Here is a 25,012-nt window from a genome sequence, read left to right as displayed (position 1 = left end):
TTACCGCAATACGCCATTCACTTTCTTTTACAGTCAGCTAACACTCAAAACCATAGAGAGTGACAGGACGGACGACATTGTAGTAAATTTTAGATTGGAGACGTTCGTTGATACGATATTAAATCTGATTAATATATGTATTTCCGCTACGTGTCCTTTGATTGTGTGTAATACTTTCATCTGCCCGCGTTAAATTGAATTGTTGAGATTCTTTGCATTCTTTAAGTTTGTGTAGATATACTACTTCCGGATGACATAGGATTCCATTTTCGTTGGTGAATACTAATTTGGATCCAAATGTCGACCCTGTCCTTGTTTTAATGTTACTTCACTTTTGTGGGCAAGTTTCTTGTTATTCATATGGTTATCTTAGGTTGTGAGTGGATTTGTTTTCAGTAGATATTACGTACCTGTTCCCTACATGCAGTTTCCTAGCCATTTTTCCAACTACTTTAGTTGACATCAATATATTTGTCTGGGTCTCTAAAACCCCGCTTGTCCGAGAATGTTGCCGCTATCATAGGCAAGAGTATTTTCAGATGTCAGCATCCTTGTCCTTTGGTTCTAAACTTCGCAAAGTTTTAAAAGTTTCCCGCCTACATAGATTCGACAAGTATCACGCCCTTTTTATCCCAAAACACGGTAGCCACGATCAGTATTTCATCAGTATGGCGTTAGTCAGAATGACAAAATTATGGCAAATTGATCGTCCAGGGTATTTTTATGGTAGTGACAGTCAGTTCAGCTGGAGTGATGATTGGCTAAGTGAAATATATTGCCCTGTTAACAGGACTTCCGGATGGTTAAGATGATGAAAGGTATGCAACAAAAATTGTTTTTTGTTGCCTTGTTTATACTAACATGCCAATCCATCATTTTTCATTTTTTAACTTATAGTAGACTGATGAAATACTGATTGTGTAAGGTCAGCCATAAGTTCTGGTTGTGACAAGTTTGTCGTTGTCCATTGCCGTTTTGTTGCGGATATGTTATATTGAAATCAAGTTTTATTTAAGGCCACAATGGACTTCAAAAAATCTTCGAATTCATCAATATAACAGTGGAGTCATTGGTCGAGTGGTTCACTAGTGAAAAACCTTGATTCCGAAAAATCAGCAACGTATAAATAGATTAATACATTCAGGGATACATTGAGATGAGCCTTTGCCGCAGAGGGTTAGGCAGATTAAATGGTAATAAATAATAACTTTTGGGACCTAACTTGGTCATAAATTCAAATCTTACTTTCTAGCTTAAACATATTTAAAAGTAAAATTAAAGGGAAAATTTGTTCTTTCGCAGGTGTGATACTAAATTTTTCTTTCGACAAAATCTGCATAGAATGTTTGAGCCAGGGAACGATAATTTAAATTTAAAATCTGAACCCTTTTTTCCTTTGATAAACAAGTTTTTATTCTTTTCTAGGATGCCTGAGGAAGGCGGCAAATAATCGTCAGAATATACATATTTGCAAAGATTAAATTTTTTTCTCTAGCGAAGCGAAGGAAAAGTTTCCTTATTTCTTGTTTCAAACTTTTTATTATTCCTTGTTTTTTTATATTTTTTGGGGTGAGCCACTAAGAAAACCATTCGTTTTCATATGAGTACTGAATACAGTTTGATCGAAGTATGTTTCAGTACTGATACCTTTCCCTTCTGGTATCTATCCATCTCTCATGGAGGATGCTATAAACGCAAACTATTTTTTAATATGCCATTGATAGCCCTCGAATGAATGATTCTCTCCCTTGTTGGGCGCAGCTTCACATCTGTCCCAAAAATGAAGGTTATTCGAAGGTCTGGTCAACTATGTTCTGCCTGTCCTGAACTGGTGGTACTCTGAGAACTTATCGGCTGCATCATCTCCTAAAAGCAAATGAGTATGTTTAAGACCATCACTCACTTTCAGTTCGGCCTATCAGTTACGTCGGAAGAGCGTGTAGTTTACATGGTCGCCAGTTGAACTGAAAGTACCATACCGGCAATCTAAATGACATCATTAGACGTGGAAGATGCTGAGATCCAAATTGGAAATATTTTTTGTGTAAGCATTTCTAAAAAATGTTTACCAGTGATGAAGATACCCATAAAATTCTCGGTCACTGTCTAAACAGTGATAGGGCCTATCAATGCACACATGTACCGGTTTTTCTTATTTCCTTTCGGACGGCCGGTTGGTCGAATAGTCTTCGATTCGATCGCTGGCCGTCTTAACAGTCCGAACAGTCAGGCCAGCCGCATCCCACCCACGTTCCGACGGCGGGTCAACGGCAGATCAACTGATCGTGGATTATGACTTCTAGTCAGGAGGTGGATATTACCCGGGAGGGATGATTTGATCTCTACTCGATATAAAAAATAAGCTACCTATTGGCAGTGATCAGTCTTCTCTAGTAAATTTAAACCCCCAAGAATACATAGCATGTACTACACAACAAGATGATAGGGACGATATGATGCGGATGGTCAGAGGTAGCAGCGGTGGTAATCTGTTATTCAAAACCTGTTGCATAGCGAAGCAACGGAGGGGGGGGGAATGCTTGAAGGGACCGCCTCGAATGAGATGGCGTCAACTTACAATTGTCCTTACAAAAGTCGTTATTGTCAGCCTGCGGTTTTCTGTAATCACCTTGTCAGCCAGTTGACGAAGACAGCCTTGCGTTTTTGGCCCTCTTTATCATACATATCCGCTGGATAATTTTTAGTTTGTTGACACCTCTCACGCTCAACACTAGCCTTCCCAAGTTCATCGTTCGATGAATTTCTGCTGAACTAGTTTTTATTGCCAATTAGGAGAAACTGGGGACCGGGGGATAAATATGCGGGTTTCCTCTCTTTTGAGGGAGGAGGGAGGCATCCCTCTTCTTCATTGTCTGGGCAATCCTACCTATTGCTTACTTCTATGCCCAACTGTATTTTTCCTTCCTATAGTATATATGAGGTAAATGATCAGCCTGATATCAATTACCCATCAGCCAATCCATGTTTGATTAAGATAACAGATTTTTATGGAAAAATTAGAAAATATCCGTCAGTTTGGTTTAATACTCCACCATTTACATTACCAGATTGGAATCATTCCTACTGCTGCCAACTATATTGGATAACGAATCTCACTGGGTCTGAATTGCACCTGCGAAGTAGGGCTGCATAATGTCACTTTAAGGCATTCCTTCTAATCTAGAATGTACTTTCAATATATATTCTGATAATTTTCTTTTAATACTGGATCATTATGTGATTTAGAATTTTGGAAAGGAGTGCCAATTCTGGCTTATGATCAGGTTCGTTATTATATGCCTAAAATATGGGCTCTTTCCTGATTTTAGGTAACCCTCCTATTTATGTCTAGACATCAATACATCTTATACCTTAACAACCGCCTGCGATATTAAGTGCTGTGTTGATAATTTTATTGTTAACATCAGTGGATCACCGAATGTCAATGATATCGGCAAATTGGTCTGAAGGTGTTCCTTTTTTTTAAAAAAGAATCTGAGATTAGTAATCTTACGAAGTTATAGCTATCTAAAAGCTCCGCACTATGTTTACTACGATCGCCTGCTGGGACTGGGTGCTACCTGTCTTCCCACTGACAATTAAGGCCACCCGCAATAACGATGTAGTCCTCCAAAAGCATGTTATGATTCTTAGTAGCAAGTAATTGTCGAAAGGTAACTTGTTTCGCACCGAGAAAACGCCGTAAAGGAATGGATTGAACGGTAGCCATCAGGCACTTTTTGTTCAGAAGATCAGAAATGATCAATCAGCTCTTTCAGCTCTTCAGCTCTTTCTTGATATTTGCAGTTCTTATTTGACTACACTTCTCTGATTCCACCTTCGTTAGGTATGTTTCATAGTTCGGTGTGACTGGGTGTGTTTATTTAATTTCGACAGCCAGAAAGTTTGAACTTGGCGATGAGATTTGAAGAACACTATTCTATTCCTTGGGTTTATTAACTTATCTATGACTTCAAGGGTGCTACTACGGTCTGAGTGCTAAGAGGCTATATCTTCCTCCCATCTGTAACACACAAATCAAGGGTGCGATTTTATTAAGTAGTTGTATATGATCCTTCTCTCGCGCTCAAATGGGATCAAGGGTGCAAGGATCTTGTTTTCTCAGTTAAGCAAGGTAAGATTTTCCTTCTTACCGCCGCTTGTCAAAAAAGTCTTTATACAGTGGCTTTGGATACTCATAGTAAATGAGCTATTCCAGTTATTATTGCAAGGATAAAATTCCTACATTGAAAATTGAAACAAAACAGCAATTTTGACTAATGAGTGCAATATGTCTATGGAAACGCCTGTAACCACGTGGCCTTCGGCGTTTTTGAAAACGGGGGGAGGGGGAGCATTATAACGATGGAGCAGAATTATGCGTGAGTAATTTGAATTGTAATAAAAGTTCTTTGGATAACTTTGAAATGTTATGGGGAGGGAAACTTTTCGGTAGTGAAGTTAAAAATAGTACTAATGACATCATCATCACCGGCGCAAAATTCGGTATCCGATCTAAGCGTGCCATAGTAACGAACTCCAGACATCTCAGTTTTTCGCCGAGGTCCACCAATTTGATGTCGCTAAAAGCTGTCTGATTTCCTGGTTTACACCATTGCCCCATCTTCAGCAGGGTTTGCCACGTCTTGCTTTTACTTCTGACAAAAGACAGTTAGTACTAAATGTCAAAAATTCGAAATCAAATATGGCGATCTTTCTCGTTACTACTCTGCCAAAAGGCACCATATTTCTTCCTCTGGCTATGAGAGATTGGTCGCAAAAGATTCTCTGCTAGGTGCTGACTAGTTAACTAACATTATAGCCGAAATGCCGAGTCTAGTGACGTTAGCGGCGTGTTCCCGGATATTGGTCGATTTATTTCTCCGGAGTTACATTCCTAATTACTAGTCATAAACTAGATTATGGTAGTTTCCTTTGATAGGGTACCGCGAGTTCTGATTCAAAGTTACATAAATAATAACTAGCAAGCTGTACTTTCGCCATGTCCCTCCCATCTGCTACTATTGGATTACTTAACCATGCTTTACACGTCACACTTGACTGTCGGTTCTATAAAACGGAGTTTGCTCAGATCAGAAAATTGCCTAGTAATTTACATACCCCTCGTTGATGGAAGGATTATGAAGGTAATTTATGTCTATGTTTTAATATATAAGCAGATGTGAAGGCCTTTCAAAAAAGATCTTAGTTATGAATAGCTCTTCCTTATTCTTTCTAATCATGATTCTACTAGATCTATCGAAATCCCCTAGTTATTATTCATAGACTAGAATTAACATCTCAACAAAGAAAACGAAATCGAAAGCAAGAATGGCTGTCCAAAAACCAGTTTCAGTCGATTTCACTTACAAGCTAAAATCTATGCCAAAACTAATTATAGTCACACGCGGGTCACTAATTTTAATTTCAGCAATATGACTGTTTTGCATAGCTTCTTGGTTTCCTCACCATGTTCTACTTAACCCACACAACGAGAACCCAAAGAATCACATGGAATTCTTCAATCTTTTACCTGAAGCCAGTTGTTGGTCAGTCCAACCAGAGTCAGCCACTTGCTAGCCCAGAAGAAAGATGATACCGGAGGTATACCCGCTTTCTAGATCACGCGCTGTACTGTGTATACAAATTCTCAATCTGCCCGAAAAAGAAGAATTTCAAAATGCGTTAAAATACCGCTCGGTCAATAGCAAGCAGTACCAATACCATGGCCGTTACGGCCATCATTATCATTATATCTTCTTCAGAACGGATAGTAATTGGTTCCGTTAACTGGTTCTGGAAACGTGTTACTTACTTGTGCTCTGGTGCTCGGTGTAACAGAAACCATACTCTTGGGACTGTCTTACAAGCGACTTGAGTGTGGGGCACATCAAGAACAAGGGCAAAAGAGAAATTCTTGAAACTGGGTCAAAGGGTGATCTCACGTTCTTCTCGTGTGCGCCCGCATTTGTTGTTGTATGTTAGTAACTACCTTAGGTTCCACGTTGAGTTATGTTTCTTGAGACGACGAATCTCTTGATCTTGTAGCTTGTGTATGGTGGGTTAGAGGCAAAGTTAGCATACAGTACCGATAGTGCTGAAGGTGACTGGTGTTACCAGATTTCAATCGAGCATGACTTATGGAGAGTTTGGGTGGTATGCACGCACGTGATCGTAGTTGGTGTGTTGATTTCAAATTATTGTAATGAGGAAAATACAAGCGACATTCATAATCCATTAAAAAGATACTAAAAGTAATTGGTCAGTTAGAAAAACAGCAGATGTTGACATGTAGTCTCATACATTATGTTGCAAAGCTGGTTTAAAGGTTACCAGGTTGCTTAGTAGTCGCTTAGCCATTGACAGAGGATGCAAATCAGAGGCCAACAAAATTTTATGAAAATGAATGTCATTCCTAATAAAACTCCTGCGTTTTTTTTGAGCATTTATTCCATGACCAATATCTTTTTAGAATAATAGGGAACCTAATAAGTCTTTGATCTCGAAACTCAACATTCTGCTCTTAAAACTGATGTATCTCGAGCTCAGTTCTAAGTTACCCTTATAAGTAAAACGTGTTTTCATGTTTCCTTAGTAAATTGCTGAAATTGCTTCCATGAAATCTTTGAAAAGCATGTAAGCATTAGGAACATTCAAAAATTCAGAATACCGTTAACTATGTAAGAGAATTTTGACGGTCCAGGGAAAACTTCGAGTGTGGCAACTGTCGTTGAGCGCCAGTTCTTGAGAAGAACTACCTTACAGGTGGCCTCACACCAAAATGATCATGAAAACTTAATTAATAAGCAATTTCTGGCAAAAATTTACTCGACTTAGGTGAAATATGCAAATATATCTAGTTTAATATAAATGGCGCCCAACGTGGGTCACCCATGCTTTTGATATTTTCTGTCTGAATTGCTTGGAGATGTCTTTCCCTACCTTTATGTGAAATGACCCTTCTTTCTCCTTCAGGTCTTTTACTTTAAGTGTTTCTTTGACGGGAAGAAGAAACAATTGGAATTTCGACTAATGGTAACAATCTAAACGTAGTTAGCCAATGTTGCTCTTTATCCCTATTAGGTAATTTTCATCTTGTTTGCTAAGTGCAACAAACAACATCGCCCCTTTTTGATATTTGATTATTTTATTATATTTTACACGACGAGGATCGATTCGGCTGATGCCTTTTTATTTAAAGGAATTCTGTAAATTCTGTTTTTTTTTTAATTCTTGGGGTTAGGGTCACTTTGCTGCCTTCATCCAGCAGGAAGTAAAAATTCCAGTCAACCAAATAGACTCGATCTTAACAGCCTGTTCTAGCACTCCGTTCATTCTATCCCAAAGACGTGCTATGAATATGTTTCTAGATGCCCTGTGCTTCCTCCTCAGTAACTGAAAGTATCAGAAAGACGTCCCGCTGAACTAAAGCTCAAAATCCATCCCCGTATTCAAATTATTAGATTAGATTATCACGTGATCCTGTACGTCGAACAATTCTTTGGAACATTCTCATTTATTTTTCCGTAGAGCACAGTTAAACCTACTTCGGAATCCTGATATGAATAATATGCCTTCCTTGTCCCAATCATTCGTCCTATTATTCATTGTCCGTGTTATCAAAGCTATACCAAATTGTTGAAAATTTCAATACTATAGTCCTGCAGGATTAAATCCTGTGTAATTGGCGACTTTTGCTCCTCTTGGTTAGGAACTTAGGTAATGCGTCTGTAGTTCTGGCCTCTAAATCTATTCTCAAGAATGCTCCCTGCACTTCTGGTATATTTCCAACCCTTATATTCAATTAGGAAGAATAGTACTTTACGGTTGTACAAACAGAGCCAGATTAAAAGGGATTCAATTTTGCAATTGGGTTGGAAAGCGGTTGTTATTGGAGAATTTCTGCCGATAAGGAAAGTTGTGCAATTTTTGAGCGTGAATCAATAAAGATATTGCCTTCCTTGAATAAAGAGTACGAGATACGTTGCAAAAGGACGATACGCTGATGAAGGTAGCACCCCATTCCTAGAATATGGCATATTCGAAAATGAAATAAAACTTTTCTTTATTTTTATTTGAAATTTTCGAAGATCGGTGCGTGCTGAGGTTGTTCTCCAAGATGTTTACAGTGTCGGTCTGACTGCCGAAGTCCTCTCTGTTCCAGAACTCCTTTAGTATTCACCTGTTTGGTCGACAAAGGCTTAGTAAACCTGAGTTTTTGGAGGATGACTAACAGACTGATGGCCTACACAACTAAGATACTAAGCACGTTCTTTAGTTTTTTCCCTCCGAGTTGTATTAAATTTCAACGTGACAGCGGCTGATATTTTGGTTTTAATTTACAAATTCAAAAAAATCGATTTTTTTATTTTTGAATATTCCAATTTAGACTTCACTCCATGGAATACGATTCAAAGTTTAACAACTCTCTCAGCTGCGAAATGAGACTCCAAACATTAAAAGGGATAATAAATTAGTCTTTCATTTTTTTATTTTATTTTATTTTTTATTTTTTTGTAAATTGGTCCTCCTCTAACTAATAAGAAAACCGATACTAAAATGTTTATAGCTTCTTTTTTATTGCACGTGGAAACTTACCAAAAATTCAACTATCTGGACTAGAATACCTCCTTAAGGGTTATCTCAGGCCACACCTCCAACCACCGAGCCAAGAACCCGACCCAAGTCACTAATGAGCTGCATTCGGGTACAGGCTGTCTTGAACGGCGCCAATTCGCAAACTTAAAATAAATGGAGTATAGTTTAGTTCGGCCCTTATGGTTAATCGACTTGAATGATCATTTAATCATCTCACGACTTCAAGGCTCCTTATTATTATTTTAAATTAGATTTATGGCGAGCCATGGTATGTATCACTTGAGGAATATTTTTCCATTAAACATCAAGTACTCTTTCTTTGGCCCAAATGTTTATAATTTGACCCAATGTTGAACGATTGCGGTACATCGGAAAATCGCACTTCTTTGATTGCAGGCAGTACGACCTATTTGTTTGCCCTTTCAGAGAACTAGCTGTCCTTTGTGGTTAATTAATTAATTAATGTGGGGATTAATAGTTGATAGAATCATTTTATTGACTTTTTACTAATGTCGGCCTTACGAAGGATTCTTATAGCTTTCTATAGAGGTTTATAGGGGACGTATATTCCGCCAGCATTGAATATAATCTCTAAGTCGTCCTATTTTTGTTTAGCTTTGGGAGCTTGTCCTTATTTGATTTGTGCTCTGTCTTTGATACCATATTTGTTAGACGATATTGTTGCTTGACTCAGTCGTTTGATATTCTCTTTCCGTAATTTGTTTTCGCGAAATTACCCATAAAATGGGTGGCTTCAGCTTTGACGGGCAGGAAAAATTGGTTATTCAAATAATTCATAGATATTATGTGTTTTATAAAAGTCCTCTGAAGGCTAATTGGGGAAGTAATACTTAAAGGCAAGTGCAAACATCATTTCCGTCGTGAGGCAATTATTTTTTATTCTGCATAGATCAAGACACTTACACTCAGCACTGAAGAAGAGAACAAGTTGTTCAAGGAATACTGGTATATGCACAATAAAAACTAATTGCCTAACAACGGAAACGGTGCTTGCAATTGTATGTACTTTTGCTGGAAGTATCAACACGTAGGAATACCTGAAGAGTTTGTCAGTAGTGAGTAGAAAATAAGGATATCCTTCATTCAAATTTTCCTGAACCTTAATAAGGTGGTAAAGGACGACTTTCGATAGCAGTTCAGGGACCAAATAGTTTTCGCTTAGCAAAATTACTAGTCAAAAACTCTGAGGCAAAACTCCACCACGGAACTACTACTTTTATTGTGGAATCCTGTGTTATGACAAGCATGGTGTTCACACTATGTTCTGTATGATTTCATATATTTTAAAAGATGCAGAATTGATGGTACAGCTACAGGCTAATTTGTTAGCTGGTGTACATACTTGGAGTGATACGGCATTGATACGCAAGGTGGTGTTGTTTGGTGGGAGGATGCCGCATTTACGATATGCCCGCATCCTAAATTGACGTGCCATAGGAAGGTGTCACATTCGTAGTAAACGAGAATCGCGTATGGAAAGCAGAACGCGAGACCCAGACTGCTACTCAAGAATGCAAGAATTCGTCGTAGGATGAAGTAAAAGGGTGCTTTGGAGCATGCGACAGCTGCAGGCGAGTTGTTTTATGCAGGTGGAATTGACTATTCTACGTATTTTTTTAAAAAAAAGGCTTATTTTTTTCATTTATACATAAATAGTATCAAACTTTAATCTCGTTTTTACCTAATTTTTTTAAGCCTTTAGTCAAAATTTCTCAAAAACCTTTGGAGCGATTTCGCTTAAACTTTTCACACTTATTTCACATAATAAATACTCGATCCTGAACGTAGGATTTATTTTTTCCAATTACACCTTGTTTTTTAATTAAAATGACACAAAACCTTAGAAGGGAGTATTTTTGGTAAACATCAGAGTTTTTTGTATGCATCTTTACCAAAAATTCAAAAACCGAATATTTTTTTTTAATTGCTTCGTTCAAATTTAAGATAAACCTATGTTCTGAAGAGATCTTTTTGGTTTCTCAATTTTGGATGAAACAATCATGAGTTGTCTTGATTACCGGACGACAACTTTTTTTTGAGGTCGATTCTCACAATTACCACTGGCTACAATCTCAATATTTTTAACGGAAATTTTGTATATTCTGAAGGTACTGCCTAATAATCTCCATAAGTTTAAAACAAGTCGGAGCACTGGGAGCTCGATGCTTCTGGTATAAGGGTTTTGTGTTCCTCTTCTTTGAGAAAACTCAAAATATTTTTTGATATATCCAACTCCGTTGTCACTTTATGTGATCATTACGCTTTACACATTTTAGATAACGATAAATTCACGTGCAATAACACAACCTTGACCTTTGTATATCACATTATTGCTCATGACTCTACCAAATTTTGCACATCTAGGATAAACTTAAGGGGGTTTTCAAGCAAATTTATGAAATATGGAAATATGCTAATATATAATTTTATTTGAGCAGATATCGGAATGGGATGTATTTTGAGGCCTAGATTTTGTACTATGTATTATGCATTTTTATGCATTTTTTTTAGATTTTTCGTTTGGAATGGTTCTAAAAACGAGAACTGTCAAACATTTCGGGGCATACATATTAAGCCCTCACTCCCCTACGTTCCACCTAATATAAGAAATAAGAGCGATTGGAAAAAGCACTAATTGAGTTCTTTCATTTAATACCCCAGATGACCATATTCTTTGACAAAAAAATTACATCCTCCTTTCACATGTATGCCCCCCCCCCCCCCCCCCTAAAATTCAACACGAAATGGCGATCGCATACACTTACCAAATTTCTTAATAATAGCCTTAGTCGTTTCCGAATAAACCGAGTTTAACAGACGGAAAGACAGACAGACAGACAAACTGACAGACATCGAATCGATTCTAATAAAGTTTTATTTCACATAAAACCTTACAAACATTATTCTGAAGACATTTATTTTTGTATCTCAGACCCGTTTTCCTCATTAAAAATACCCCGGAACGATCATGAATCTTATCAAAATTTCTAAGAACAGGCAATTCTTATACCCTTTTGTTTTGTAAAAAGTCGATATACTGTCTGCTAGAATTCTTCACTGTACATATGCTCTTCGCCGGATTTAGGACTCTTCGAGGACCAACCGAGAAGCTTACACACTTCCTCTATTTTTCGGCCCCACTTTGCTCTTGAACAATGTATTCGTCGGCCATCCTGGAGTAGAGGATTCTACTGCATGACATAGCCAGAAATAAAATTGCGGCTATTCCTTAAAGTGGGGGCTATTTCATGGAATTGAAGCAATTTTCTTAAAAATAACAGCGATGTCATGACCCAACGTATGGGCCAATTGCCACTGTTATGTTTGAACTGAATGGTCAAGTTTTATGCTTTATAAATACACGATCGTTTGAAGGAATTAAATCAAATGAATAACATCAATGCGAAGATCATTCAGTTTTTGTTGGAGGAAAAGGATTCAACATACATATCATTGTTCCTTCGAAAGTAACATGTTCATTGGGCATGTTACTGTTAAATTTCGTTTGTGTTATGAAAAATACGTTTTTCGTGATATACGAAACGCTAAATCGATATATATGTCACTTTGTCCTGGGATCTCATTACCTCCTATTTCTAGGAAAGGAAATTTTGATATTTTTGGGTATCGTGGCCAATTTTGGAGAGCCTTGTTGCGAATTCGTTTGGACTCATCAATCTCAGAGAAGAGGTAAAAACCAAAACAAAATTGGGAGCGACATTTTAATCAATTTAGCTCGTCATTTTATATCTAGAACTGTAATCTTAGAATGCCATCTTCCTTTAGATTGTACATGAGGATTGAGGTGGCTTGGGCCCCCAATTGATGGCGGACCAGACCGATTTGGGAGCAACTTACCTCCACATTTTTTGGGCATTCTTGTATCACAAAAAAAAAGATAACTTGCTATTTCATCCGGAGGAGAGGCGGTTTTGAAATGTCCCAGGGCGAAGGTGAGACAGCATCTGATGAGTGGCCTTTGCCCTGAACGAGACCGCAAGTCGTCTTTCTTTTTTGGAACCAAAATGTTTGCCAAACTATCCTCGATCAAATATTCATGATCAGTGCGGATGCTGAAAAGGATACGTCTGATGCTTAGAGGTATTGGTCAATAAGGAATTATCGACAGTTTAATTTCGTTATAATTCATCATCGGCTCGGGCTATATTCTCTCTAATTTCTCTTTTTCGATGCGGATAATGGAAAATCAAATATTAAACTCGCTGAAGCCACACACATAGATTACCATCTGGCAATAACTAACTTAGTCAGTTAAAGCAACAAATCTACATAATAAGCGACACCATACCGTTCTTAGCGTCAGTAGGCTCAATAGTTTTTCCTTTTTGAAAATATTCAGTGACTAAGAGCACACATAGGTGTATGATACATTTGTCATCAGCATTTCTGAAACATCTCATGCTTTTAACATTATACCTCAATGCCCTCGAGAAAGCATACCTTACTTATCGTCGCGACGTCTCAAAAGAATAAGAATGAGCCCCTCCGAGTTCGAGTATCAGTCAAGAAAATGACACGAAAATACCGTAAGACGTGATTCTAATTCAGATAACCCACTTTTTAGTAAGTAAAGAAGACAACAGCATTAACAACAAAAACAACTGGAAGATATACAAACATGTGGTGCTTCTGCTTCTTCTGTGACTTGCTGTAAGGTACTTTAGTAGGCTCGCGATCGCAATCATGTAGAAGAAGAATGTATACGAAAAGTACAGATACCAGGCAGTCAGGCAAGTAGAGAGAGACTACGGAGACTAGGTAGGCGCTGGTATGGTAACCTATATACGATCGAACTGAATATTAAATTACATTACACATTTACAGCTGGTCGTCTTGGGTCTTCTCCTCCCTTTGGCTGGGCGATTTTATAGACTCTGGATTTCATTCTATGGTGATGATGGAGAAATTAAGTGGGATTAGGTTGGAAAATGCTTTAATATATGCAGCCACTACAGGGGTTCAGAATAAGGTCAATTCTCAGTGACCAGGTTTTCTTTGCCTTGTTTTATAGTGTCTGGTTGCAGCTTATTAGGAATTTTTATGTCGGAGGATAGTTCCGAAGCTAAGACTGTAATTCCGTCATTCACAGATAACACGGATGGATGGAAATTATGCATTTCTGTGTACATAAAAGTTACTCGGCCTTTCTATGGACTTTGTCAGATTTGATTATCTTAAAAGATAAATCAAGGTGCGCTTGCTACATAATAACGGACGAGCATACTGCTGCAAAATTCGTTTCAGAGAAAAACGGTATGAGTTATGTTACAAATTCCTTGGAGTAAAGCTTGCCACTGAAACCATATGAAAAATCAAAATCCAACTTGTTAGTGCAGCTCTAACCAACTTTCATCTACCACTCTGTGCAGTTTAATTTGTTCAATTCTCGTTTGTTACACAAAGCTCGCTAACATTCCTCGCAATTTCTTTCAAGATTTATGCATATCTAAGTGTACTTTATGCATCTTCGTAACAACGACGGTAGATATTCATATGCATATAGGTGTACATAAGTATTCAATCTCTATCGGACAAGTCCGTCGACTTCTTTACAGAATTTAGTTTACCACAAAACAAACATACGAGTACATACCTATATGACTATGATTAAGTGTGTACCTTGCACACATTTTGAATACTTCACTAACTTTGGATCTATCTTTTCTACTATTTACAGGGGAAGCAGATAAAGTGAAGACTTTGATTCGACTCCGAGCTGAACTTTCTCCGCTGTTTACTGGTAAACGGAACGCTTCCAAATATGCATGGGCGTAAGTACATTTTATTTATTTTTTGATTTGTTTTGTGATTGTATAGCTGTTATTGCACTAGATTGTACTATATCTGGTTTTATTATTACTCTTGGGTCTATATTTTAAGCTTTCTTTCCGTTATAATTCTAACCATAGCTTGCATTTAGAATAATAGACAATGAACGTTATGGATCTGATTGGGAGAAAATCATTGACTGATTTCGCGTTCTATAAGTAGAATCCAAGAAGAACGGATATAGCGGTACTAATGATGTAGGAAGATTAAATTCAAAAGAAATATTGATTTAGTAATTCCTATGCCTGGGAAGGGTTCTTTGAAGTGAAAACATTCAAATTCATAACTGGCCATGGCGATAACAGCATTAGAAGGAAGTTAAAATATTTTTTTTTCTCACATTTTCAATTTATTATTGCCTTACCTCAAAAAGAAGAAACACAATGTCCTTAAAGGCGAACCTCTTCATGCACTGGATTTAGGTTAATGCAAATTTTAATTCAAGTCACACTGGGGTATTTACGTACATTATTATTATTATTGGAATCCATACTGGAGAGGTTCAACCAATCATTCAGTAGTAAATTTCCACTAAATTTTAAATCTCGTGTTGTGCTTCTATGTTCAATGTATCGTCTAATTCACGAAAAGGTACGCACAGTCAATCAGGGTGACTTTACCCAATTATTAAATTTACATTTCAAGAGTGAAAATGTTATAAATATATTGTTTTTCATTGTGTATGTTAAAAACCCATTCTATGCAAAAAATGATCATTCAATTTGATCAGGAAATTGAGCGAGTCCTGAGTCCGCCACCGGACTAGTTGTTCTTCTGTCCTGTACTTCCACTGTTTGTGGTCCGGACCAAGAAGTCATAACCAATCCCGGAGATTGCAAAATTATACTACAAAGCAGAGGCAGCTAATCAGATGCTGCCCCACATCTGTCCTAGGAGCAGCGTGCCCGGCTAACTAGTCTCTTTCGCCATCAAGTGGTTGGGAGACTCAGGACTTCATTAATTTCCTAAACAAAATCTATTTTGGCTTCAGTCCGCTTAGGCCTGAATTTTATTAGGTGGTTTTGTCCTGAATAGAATTTATACCCATGACATGTTTATGGATCTATATAAGGGGCAAACACCACATTGTAGACAGTTCGGTCACGCTGGGCCCCAAGAACAGAGGTGAGACAACGTCTGATGAGCTACCTCTGCCGCTTTAGTTCTCTAAAAATGGGCATCCTTTGGGCAAATATGCATATTGGTTGACTACTTGTCCCCTTTATCAGTACTAGAGTTCAAAATACGAACATTTCCTTAAAGAACATATTTTTTTAGCAAAGCAAAAAAAGAATGATTCGAATTATTCAATTTCAATTAGCATCGCTTCACTAAAACGCTAAATATTGGTTTTTGCTAATATAATACTTAGTGTTTCCTGTTCACTCCTTGGTGGAGTATAGGGCATCCATGCAGTCAGGTTGTGCTTCAGTTTCATTATCACCACACTTGACGGTGTCCAAGTGATAAACTCGCAACAGCGAGACAAACACAAGACGGACACAGCCACCCATGACGATTAGGATTCGAACCCAGAGCAGCGAGATTGGGAGGCTGACGCTCTACCCCCTGAATCATCGCCCCATCGCCGAATATAATATAATATGGTGGGTAAAAATACTCTACTCACAGAGATCAGTATAGCTAGCCTAAATTTGTCCATATTCTGAAGCAAAATAATAATTTCTAGGTAATTTAATTTCGATAATGTGTAGTGAAATCTACACATAACTAAACATTTTTACCAAACAAAAGGAGCGTTTATTGATTGATTTAAACACCGCATTCAAAGGCATCTGATATTGAGTTATTTCTAACATTCGAAATTGTAATATTCCCGAGAGAATGCCAAAGACTGGATCTGTGATTCTGATTAAACAACAGTTCAAATACTATTGAAAGGAATCGGCAAGGCCTTCTTCTAAGAAACCTCGTTATGCCTCTGGTTGGGGTTAGGTGAACTTATCATTCCACTGAAGCTCAAGGTTAGTCTTTATTTAGGCAGGTCAGCTTAATTACTGGCGACCGGCACCAACAAAACTCCAGATCTTATCGACTTTGGAGTTTCAAAAAGATTTAGTATGTCAAGGAACAATGGCTACGAGCTACGATCAGACTATTCTCCCGTAATCGGTACACAAAGAATAGTTCCTCACAAATTGGTTTGAGATATCAAAACTACTGCTTCTTTGAACATTTTATCGAGAAGTCAAATCTGACATCGAGAACGTGCAGCAGCACCAGAATTTCCAAAGCGAATCGATTTCAATTCTATTCATTAACAATTTTGAAGATTATGCGGGACAACAAAGAACATGGAAAAGTGGCAATTGCATAGGTTTTCCCAAGCGAGAAGCAACTTCAACGAAATTACAAAATTGCTTTAACCGGCGCATACCGAGGAGTCTGATATATTTATAACGATTTTGGGGTGGGCTGTGCAGTTCTGAGTCCAGTGACTATTCCTTGTGGAAAGTAGTTAAAAAGGTTGCTAGACCAACATTCAAACAGTCTCCGTCGAGAGCTGTCACACGGAATTGGAGCGAAGTTAATAAGAACAAAGCCAAAGAATTCGCAGCTCACTTGAAATAAGTATTTAAATTGACCGATCCTCAAACACAACTTAAAATTGGTGACAGGCAGGTCATAAATTCGAATTTACAAAGCAGTAAAATACAACAAAGTAACTCCACCAGATTGTATCAGAAATAAGCATGAAGGAAGAAAATATTTCACAGCAGTATTCCTAGATGTGGCGTAAGCATTCGACAAGGTTTAAAATGTGGGTCTTATCAATAAAATAAAACACCTACTCCCTATTTAATACTGTATTTAGCAAAATATAAATTCCAGGTGAAACACAAAGGTATTTGCAGTCAAAAAATATGAGATCAAAGCAGGAGTTCCTCAGGGTGATGTACTCGGTCCTATAATGTATCTTACCTAGCAGGTAAATTTTCTTGTTAATGGGCTAGTCGCCATAGCTACCTCTGCTGACAATACCTTACGGAATCTTAAGTCCTCATGTAGATTCAAAAGTAAGTTTTCTGCACTTGGTATCTAAGTGATATAGAAAACTGGCTTTAAATTTATAGGATCAAAGTAAATGGGTCGAAATGCGTGCAAATAAATTTCACTTTGCAGAATTAAAATTGCTCTTAAGTGAAAATCAATAACATTACTATACCCAAATCGGATAACGTTAGATGCCTGGGAAGACACCTGGATGGGAGACTCATTTGGAAACTGCACATAGAGACGAAACATCAACAACCAAAGCACAAGTGCAACACACAACAACAAACACCAAAAAACACCACTTTCTCTGAACTGTCAGTTGTTAATGGACAAAACGATGCTTAAGTCTATATGGACATTTGGGAAAATCATTCAACCTTAATCTGCTGCAGCTTCAAATTACTTCGTCGCTTCAAGACTACTGAGACTAACCTTCAGGGAATGTACATATTAACTCCCTTTCCTGAAGGGGGAGGGGGCTTGGTTCGTTAAGTCTTTCAGAGAATTTGAAGGTTTTGCCCTTCTCTAAAGTTCTCAGTTAGAAGGCTTGTAAGTCGCCGTCGTTACAAATATTAAGAATCTTCTCCTTGATGCTCTGAGTGGAGTTGAGATAGACTAAATTGAGCTGGAGGATTAGCTCCTTCATTACCTGATTCTTTGCCTTATGCTCTATAGTATATGAACTCATCCTTATCCTCATAGTTGCCTCATGCGGCTAACTTCCGTTTTGCTTCTCTGGAGGAATAGGTCATTTGATAAATATCATATAACTATGGTTAGCCGCTACCCGTAGAGTTCGCATATAAATCCTAAGTTATTTAGTCACTGGTTGAAGTTAAAACAAGGGATGAAACTGCTGTTCCAATAGGAATATTCATTTTTCTTTTCCTAATAGGATTTCATGAGCGGTTTGAACGCCGGTAGTCTTTTAGGTATGATTGAAGGTTGCCACTGGTAGGTCTCTTCAAGCTTCGTACTTGTGGAGATGAGATGTCATCGGTAGGGATTAAAATTGCAAACGTTCGTTTCCATTTCTCCTTTTGTTGTTTTCAAAAAGGCAAGCCCAGGACCTGCTAATAACTGTTAAACGGACGCCTGTCGACAAAATTCCAATTCATTTCAACTGTTTATACCATTTTTCTTGCCTGTGTCCAGGATGTAGTTCGTTTTCTCTTTGTCTCTGTGAATCGTATGATTTCTTCAGGTGCTAAGAACTAAGAACCAAGGCAATGAGCAACATTAACTTTCATATTTGAATTTCACCCAGAACATCAAAAGGCAATTAAATGAAAGGAGCTGCCCTTAAGCTGTTGATCATGGAGCCATATAATACATATGAGAAAGCGTAGTTAAATTATAATATTAAAACATCTCAAATTAAATTAAATACACAAACACGCTAAGAAAAAATCAATTATTTTTTAAGGGCGTGCTCGTAACTTGAATCAGTGGGAGAGTTACTATCCCGCTCTACCCTCGTGGATAAGAAAAGTCAACTCCCAGGTTATTTTTCAATTAAACCAAAACCCCAGTCTATGCTTCAGTTTCATTGTCATTACACTTAGTGCTGTGCTAGTGATAAGCTCTAATCATCACGTTAAGTACAAAGTGGAACACAAACATCCATGACGACTGGTATTCGAACCGAACGAGGCTGAACACCCCGTTGACTCGTCAGAACAAATCGGTCCTAATTAATAATGGTAATTATGGCCCATACAATATGTTTTTAGAATGATATATTCCAGATACTTCATAATATAAAGAAATTTTCATTCCGGCGAAACAGTGACAAAACTGGATATTTTCATATGTTTTATGGTATACATTCAAATTACTGCAAAAATGGCAAATTTGATACATTCATACAGCACAAAATACACAGAATAAATATGTATCTATCATTAGATAGATTGATGATAAAGGACCCGAATTTTCTGGCGTTGATATTGGCTGATCCACTCGTGCATAGCCTTCATACTGATGCGGAAGTGAAGAGACAGATGCTTTATCAGGGTCTCAAATCTTGCACCGCATTTTCGTGCTAAATGTGATGGAAAAGGCCGAATATACCCAAGGAACTTAGTTTAAGCAATTACATTTGATAGATAAAATCCAGGAGGTGATTTATTGATCGAAGAAAGAAAGCGTGTGAATCCTTGCTTATACAAATTATCTTATAAGAGGGCCCTCAGAATTTTTCATTTCCCTTATTTCGTTTCTATCATTAATTCAGAACTATTTTCTATATTCACCTGACTAAAGTGAAATCATTTGGCCCGGAATGCAACCACGTTATTCAGCCTACGTGATTGTGTGGTGAATTTTCTTAAAATGAATTTTGTAGCTTTGTTCTCGGTCAGATTCAAACCGCAAAATAATGTTCTTCAATCAAGTTCTTAGGTATTCTATTTATCTTATTATGAGTAACAATTTCAATAAAGATGGTGACGTTGGTTTCTGTAGAAAAGTCTTGACGAATTTCGCTTACGTATTAGTGTTACTATGAAGAAAAGAAAGCCTCAGAACTTAAGTTACAACATCTAAAGAGTATTTTTCATATTAAACCACATATTTTATCATTAAAACAGTATCTTCAATACTGGCAAGAATTAACGTTTCTAATGGTGATAGTAACCCACGTTTGCTTCATTTATAGTTTTGGATTCCTTGAATGATTACGTATTATACATGTTTGTCAGAACCGATTCAAACAATAATTCACAGGAGAGAATTTGGTTTTGCCCAAGAAGTATAAGTATGACAAAGCTCAAAAAAATCCCTTGGATGAGCTGATGCCACGGTATCCTTTCCCTCCTAACTTAGTCGACACGTCGTCCATTCATAATCTTTTTAGGAATGCGATCGTCGCTCATTTGTTGGACATGCCCTGCCCACTGAATGCGTTGTAGCTTAACGAATTTTGAGACTTCTAGCTCATCGTACAGTTCGTACAACTCATGGTTGTGCCGGATGTGCCAGCCAATACGCTCGTGAACTGCCCCAAAAATTCGCCGAAGAACTTTCCTTTCGAATGTGTTTACCAAATTTTCGGATTCTTGGGGTAGTGTACAGGTTTCGCACCCATAACATAGCGCTGGTCGTATGATGGTTTTGCTATACGCGGAGCTTCGTGTTTCCATGCTTCGATTATATTATGGGAAGGACCGAGAAAAAGTATCCGTCGCTCAACCTCATTAGTCTCATTGGCGTCCTTTGACAGGCTGTTACCCAGATATATAAAGCTGTTGAGGTCCCCTACTTTGATGCACGAATTAGCCGGCGTCCTCCTTAATTGCATTATTATTTTCGTTTTGTCCTCATTGATGCGTAGTTCAACTTCTTTCGCAGCGGTGTCAAGAGTATCCAGAAGTTCCTCTACGTCGGTCAACCTTCGAGACATGATGTTGATGTCATCTGCACACGCTAACAACTCTATTTACTTAATGAGTAGTGTCCTGCTGGTGTTAGTACCCATTGCTCGGATAGCGTATTCCAGTGCTAGATTGAACAGCGTCGGCGATAGTCCGTCGCCCAGCTGGTTTGACCAGTACATGTTTTAAAAAGGATCAGTCAACCTGTTCTGGAGCCTGACCTGTGGGATAGAGTTGGTCATACTCATCTTCGTCAGTCGTACTAGTTTTGCTGGTATGCCAAATTGCAGCATAATGCTATACAGTACTCCACGATCTATACTGTCGTATGCCTGCTTAAAATCGACAAAGATTTGGTACACGTCAAAGTGATATTCCCAGCACTTTTACGGGATTAGTTTAACGGTAAAATGTTTTTCGGTTTTGGAGCATCCCGGCCTGAAGCTGCCAGCTGGAATCTTGTTCGCGCCCGGCGCTTTGTTTGGTTTCAGTGACTACACGACGAAATCAACTTCTTCTGCTGTCGGGGAATGGGCTGTGGGGCCAAGATCACTAATACTGGCCATTGATTTGGACTGCTTGCATGGGGGTGCCCGGTGTCGGATTCAGAAACTCTTCAAACCCAGCGCTAGCTGATGCCGCCAGCATCGCTGATGATGTTTCCATCTTTGTCCTTGCAGAGGCCGGGGTTGATAACCGTTCTTAACTGTATTCACTAGTCTATATGTTTCTCTGATGTTAATTAATTAATTAATGTTCAGCAACTGCTCGTCAAAATATTTCCATTTCTTATGTCTAATTATTCTATTCGAAATTCGCTGTAGTTCGTCATACATTTTTGCTTTGACTCTGGTTGCACTTTGGATATATTGTCTGTAAGTTTCGTTCTTTGTGTCGAGTGATAATCAGATCACTCAATTCGCGTTCGCCGGAATCCCACGACCTTCTCTGCGACTTCCTCTTAATTAATTCGTTTCTATGATTTTTTATTGTATAAGCACCTTTGACTGTTCTTGATAATATTTTGCCATCATTTTGGGAGTAATTATATGGCCTTCTTCTAAAAATCTGTTCTCCTCAATCAAGTCAAAATCAAGATTCAAATGTTTACGAGGACCTCAAATTGTTCTCGTAATATGTAATTTCAACAATAACTAACTGCATCGATTGGCTTGTTCACCCTTTGCGACTTTTGGATCATCATTGCAGGGAAGACTTAAGAGTGCTCGGGTTATATGGTGAAAGGAAGACACAATTTGCTGTATTTTCTTAACAGATGAACCATAGTTCCAGCACCCATCCCTTTGCGTTAAAAAATAGCAAATATCAATGGCTGTGGGGAAGACTCATATCCCGGGACATGAGATGAAGGTCGCGAAGCTGACACCCCAATCGCCTCTGCTATTGCACCATCATAATTTGCTGCTCCGAATATTCAACATTTGTACACGGAATTTGATTGCGACCTTAGACGTAACGAACGGTTTCATTGCCAGGCAAGTGTCCTTACCTTTTTAAGGTTTTGTTTTGCAAACATCATCAACATTGAAACATTGAAATCGGTTTAATGTCTGTTTGCATGTCTGTCTGTCTGTCACACGCACTTTTCTCAGAAACGGCTATACCGATTGACACGAAATTTGGTGAGAAGGTGGAAACTGTAAACACCCAGATATGCAGTGAGTGATATCTTTCTACGTTGAGAATAAGGAGGGTCCTCATACATGCAAAAGGGGGGTATAATTTTTTTTTCACCGAATATAGTCATGTTGGGTATCAAATGAAAAGTCTTGATTAGTTCTTTTCGATGTCGATCTTAGTTTTGATATTTGTTAGAAAGGAGGAGAGTGGGAGTTGTTACATTTTCCGGGGCACATATTTTAAGCCCTCTTTCTCGTACGCTTCTTGACTTAAGTGAGATCTTTTATGAAAACATATTGCACGATCAGCTGGAAATCGTGCCGCAGGCCGCGTGAAAACGGATAATATGTCCCCACATTGAGTCCATATGACTTTTACATTTGAAATCACATGAAAAGCATACTATACACCAAGTAGGCAAACCGTTATTCGAAGAGTACTTTAATTTCTTCTTTACTGCTATTATCATCATCGTTAGCGTTATCAACGATCTCAAAGTTGTAGTATCCTGTCTTTATTGTTGTCATTTCATCAGTGCTATTTTATGTTGTTGGCTCTTTGCTCTTTGGTGCTGACGTTATCATCTTGCACTTCATCTTAATATGCAGCCCAAGATATCGCCCCGACTGCTCGATCTGGATAAAGTCAGTTTGTACATCTCGGGTTGTTCTTTCCATAATGCCAATATTGTTAGCATAGCCTGTAGATGGGTGGTATTGAAGAGAATAGTGCCTCTTCACAGTAACGTCTGCATCGCGGATCAATTTCCCATGGCCAGATTAAAGAGGACGCGCGTTGTTGATGTTGAATGGTCTCGAGGGGGACCTTGCTGCTTTTATCTGGCCTCGCTCATTAGTCTAGTCTAGTCTAGTCAGTCTTATCAGTTTCCTTTGGATACCGAATTTTCTCATGGTCGTGTACAGTTTTACTCTGGCTATGCTATCGTAAGGGCCTTGATATCGATGAAAAAACGACGTTACTGATGGCTATATTCAGTTTTTCCATCGCATGTTGCAGAGAGAAAATCTGGTTTGTTTCTGATTTGCCTGGAGTAATGGTATGGGTCAATGATGTTTTGGGCGTATGGAACTGTGTGAACTAGCAAGATAGCGGAGAATGTCTTATAGATGGTACGCAGCAATTTGACGGTACCTCTATAATTGCTGCACTGTGTGAAATCCCTTTTTTGCTATTAAACTTGCGTCAAAATGATGTGTGCTGCAGTTTGATCGTTTCAATAAATATGTAAATCGTTCATAGAAAGTTAACATTTAAATTACCTACTTCTGTTTTTTGTATTTAGATAGAATATTTCAAGTAAATCCGCTGCATACGTAGCAGAGGTACCATGTAATAAAGAGCTGATTTTCAGATTAAATTTAATAAATTACTTTTTTGGGAAAAATTCGCGACTTCTGAGATTCTGAGGGCTTTGGACAATCATCAGAGGCAACTCATCAAACGCGGGGGTACCACTTTCGGTCACGCTACTAGCAGAGCAGAGGTGAGACAGAATCTGATGAGTTGTCTCTGCCCTAGACGAAACCGCAAGACATCCCGTCCCGTTTGTCATCAAGGGGATGGCAAACTCCTTGAATCTTAAAACAAACAACAAATTGATATTTAAAGTCGAGTGGAATTCCTTTTGTGATGATTGGCTTTTACACAGTTGAAAAGTTTTAAAAATAATTGGAATAGTTCGAATTTCCCATCAACCTGGATAATGTTTAGAAAACCTCAATTCACAAAGGTATTCGTTTATGGCTACTATTCTGATATTTGAATCAAATCAGCTAATGCAATTTTCAAACTCATAATTCTTCCCAATTAAGTGAGATTGAGCTCCTTTAAAATAATCTCGATGCCTTTAGAAGAATGAAACTTTACAATATTCCCGTCGGCTCTTTCCTAAATTTATTGATAATTTTGTAAGGGGGATTTTTTCAGTTTTTTTGTGTCGACTAACTGCCTTCATACTGTTACTAATCTTGCATTAATTATGGAAAAAGCCTGGCTCCAAATGAAGAGTAAGTTTTAACATGTGTGTTTACCCAAAAAACTATCTTTTATTTTTTCGAATAAAAGAGTTTATCACCCTTCATTCAGCTCCTATGCTTAGCAATATTGGAATTTTCATAACAGTCGTAAATAACAACAAACAACATAATAAAATCGATTTCGACGGCTTCCACTTATGAAATGGGTATTTTTAATTTTTAATTCATTCCTTCAGACATTTACAAAATTAAACAAAGTATAAAACATAATAGAAATCGAAAATAAACTTGAAATTAGCTTAAAATTTCCCTTATTTCAACCGAAATTTTATCACTTTTTTGTGATTGATTTCAAAGCAAATTGAAACACTAATAAATTTATTGCCGCGATCTATTCCTCTTGGGGAAAAGCGTTAAAGGCAAACCATTAAATATTCTTTAAGTTTCAAATGAGTACCGTAAACTTAATTTTAATTAATTCTCATGGAAAAAAAATTTCTTTTTATTGCCGCT

The 25,012-nt window shown here is 37.9% G+C and overlaps 1 protein-coding gene across 1 annotated transcript in view; it reads left to right on the top strand.

The window, feature by feature from the left end:
* Positions 1–25,012, top strand: part of LOC119651817 (protein jim lovell) — a 118,498-nt gene that overhangs the window by 38,046 nt on the left and 55,440 nt on the right. Inside the window, exon 2 of the mRNA XM_038055607.1 lies at positions 14,318–14,411. Within this exon, the coding sequence (XP_037911535.1) occupies positions 14,318–14,411 (94 nt within the window). The remainder of the gene's footprint in view (positions 1–14,317; positions 14,412–25,012) is intronic.

This window comes from Hermetia illucens, chromosome 3 (assembly GCF_905115235.1).
Source record: "Hermetia illucens chromosome 3, iHerIll2.2.curated.20191125, whole genome shotgun sequence".
NCBI classification, from domain to species: Eukaryota; Metazoa; Arthropoda; class Insecta; order Diptera; family Stratiomyidae; genus Hermetia; species Hermetia illucens.
This window is presented reverse-complemented; position numbering and strand designations above follow the sequence as displayed.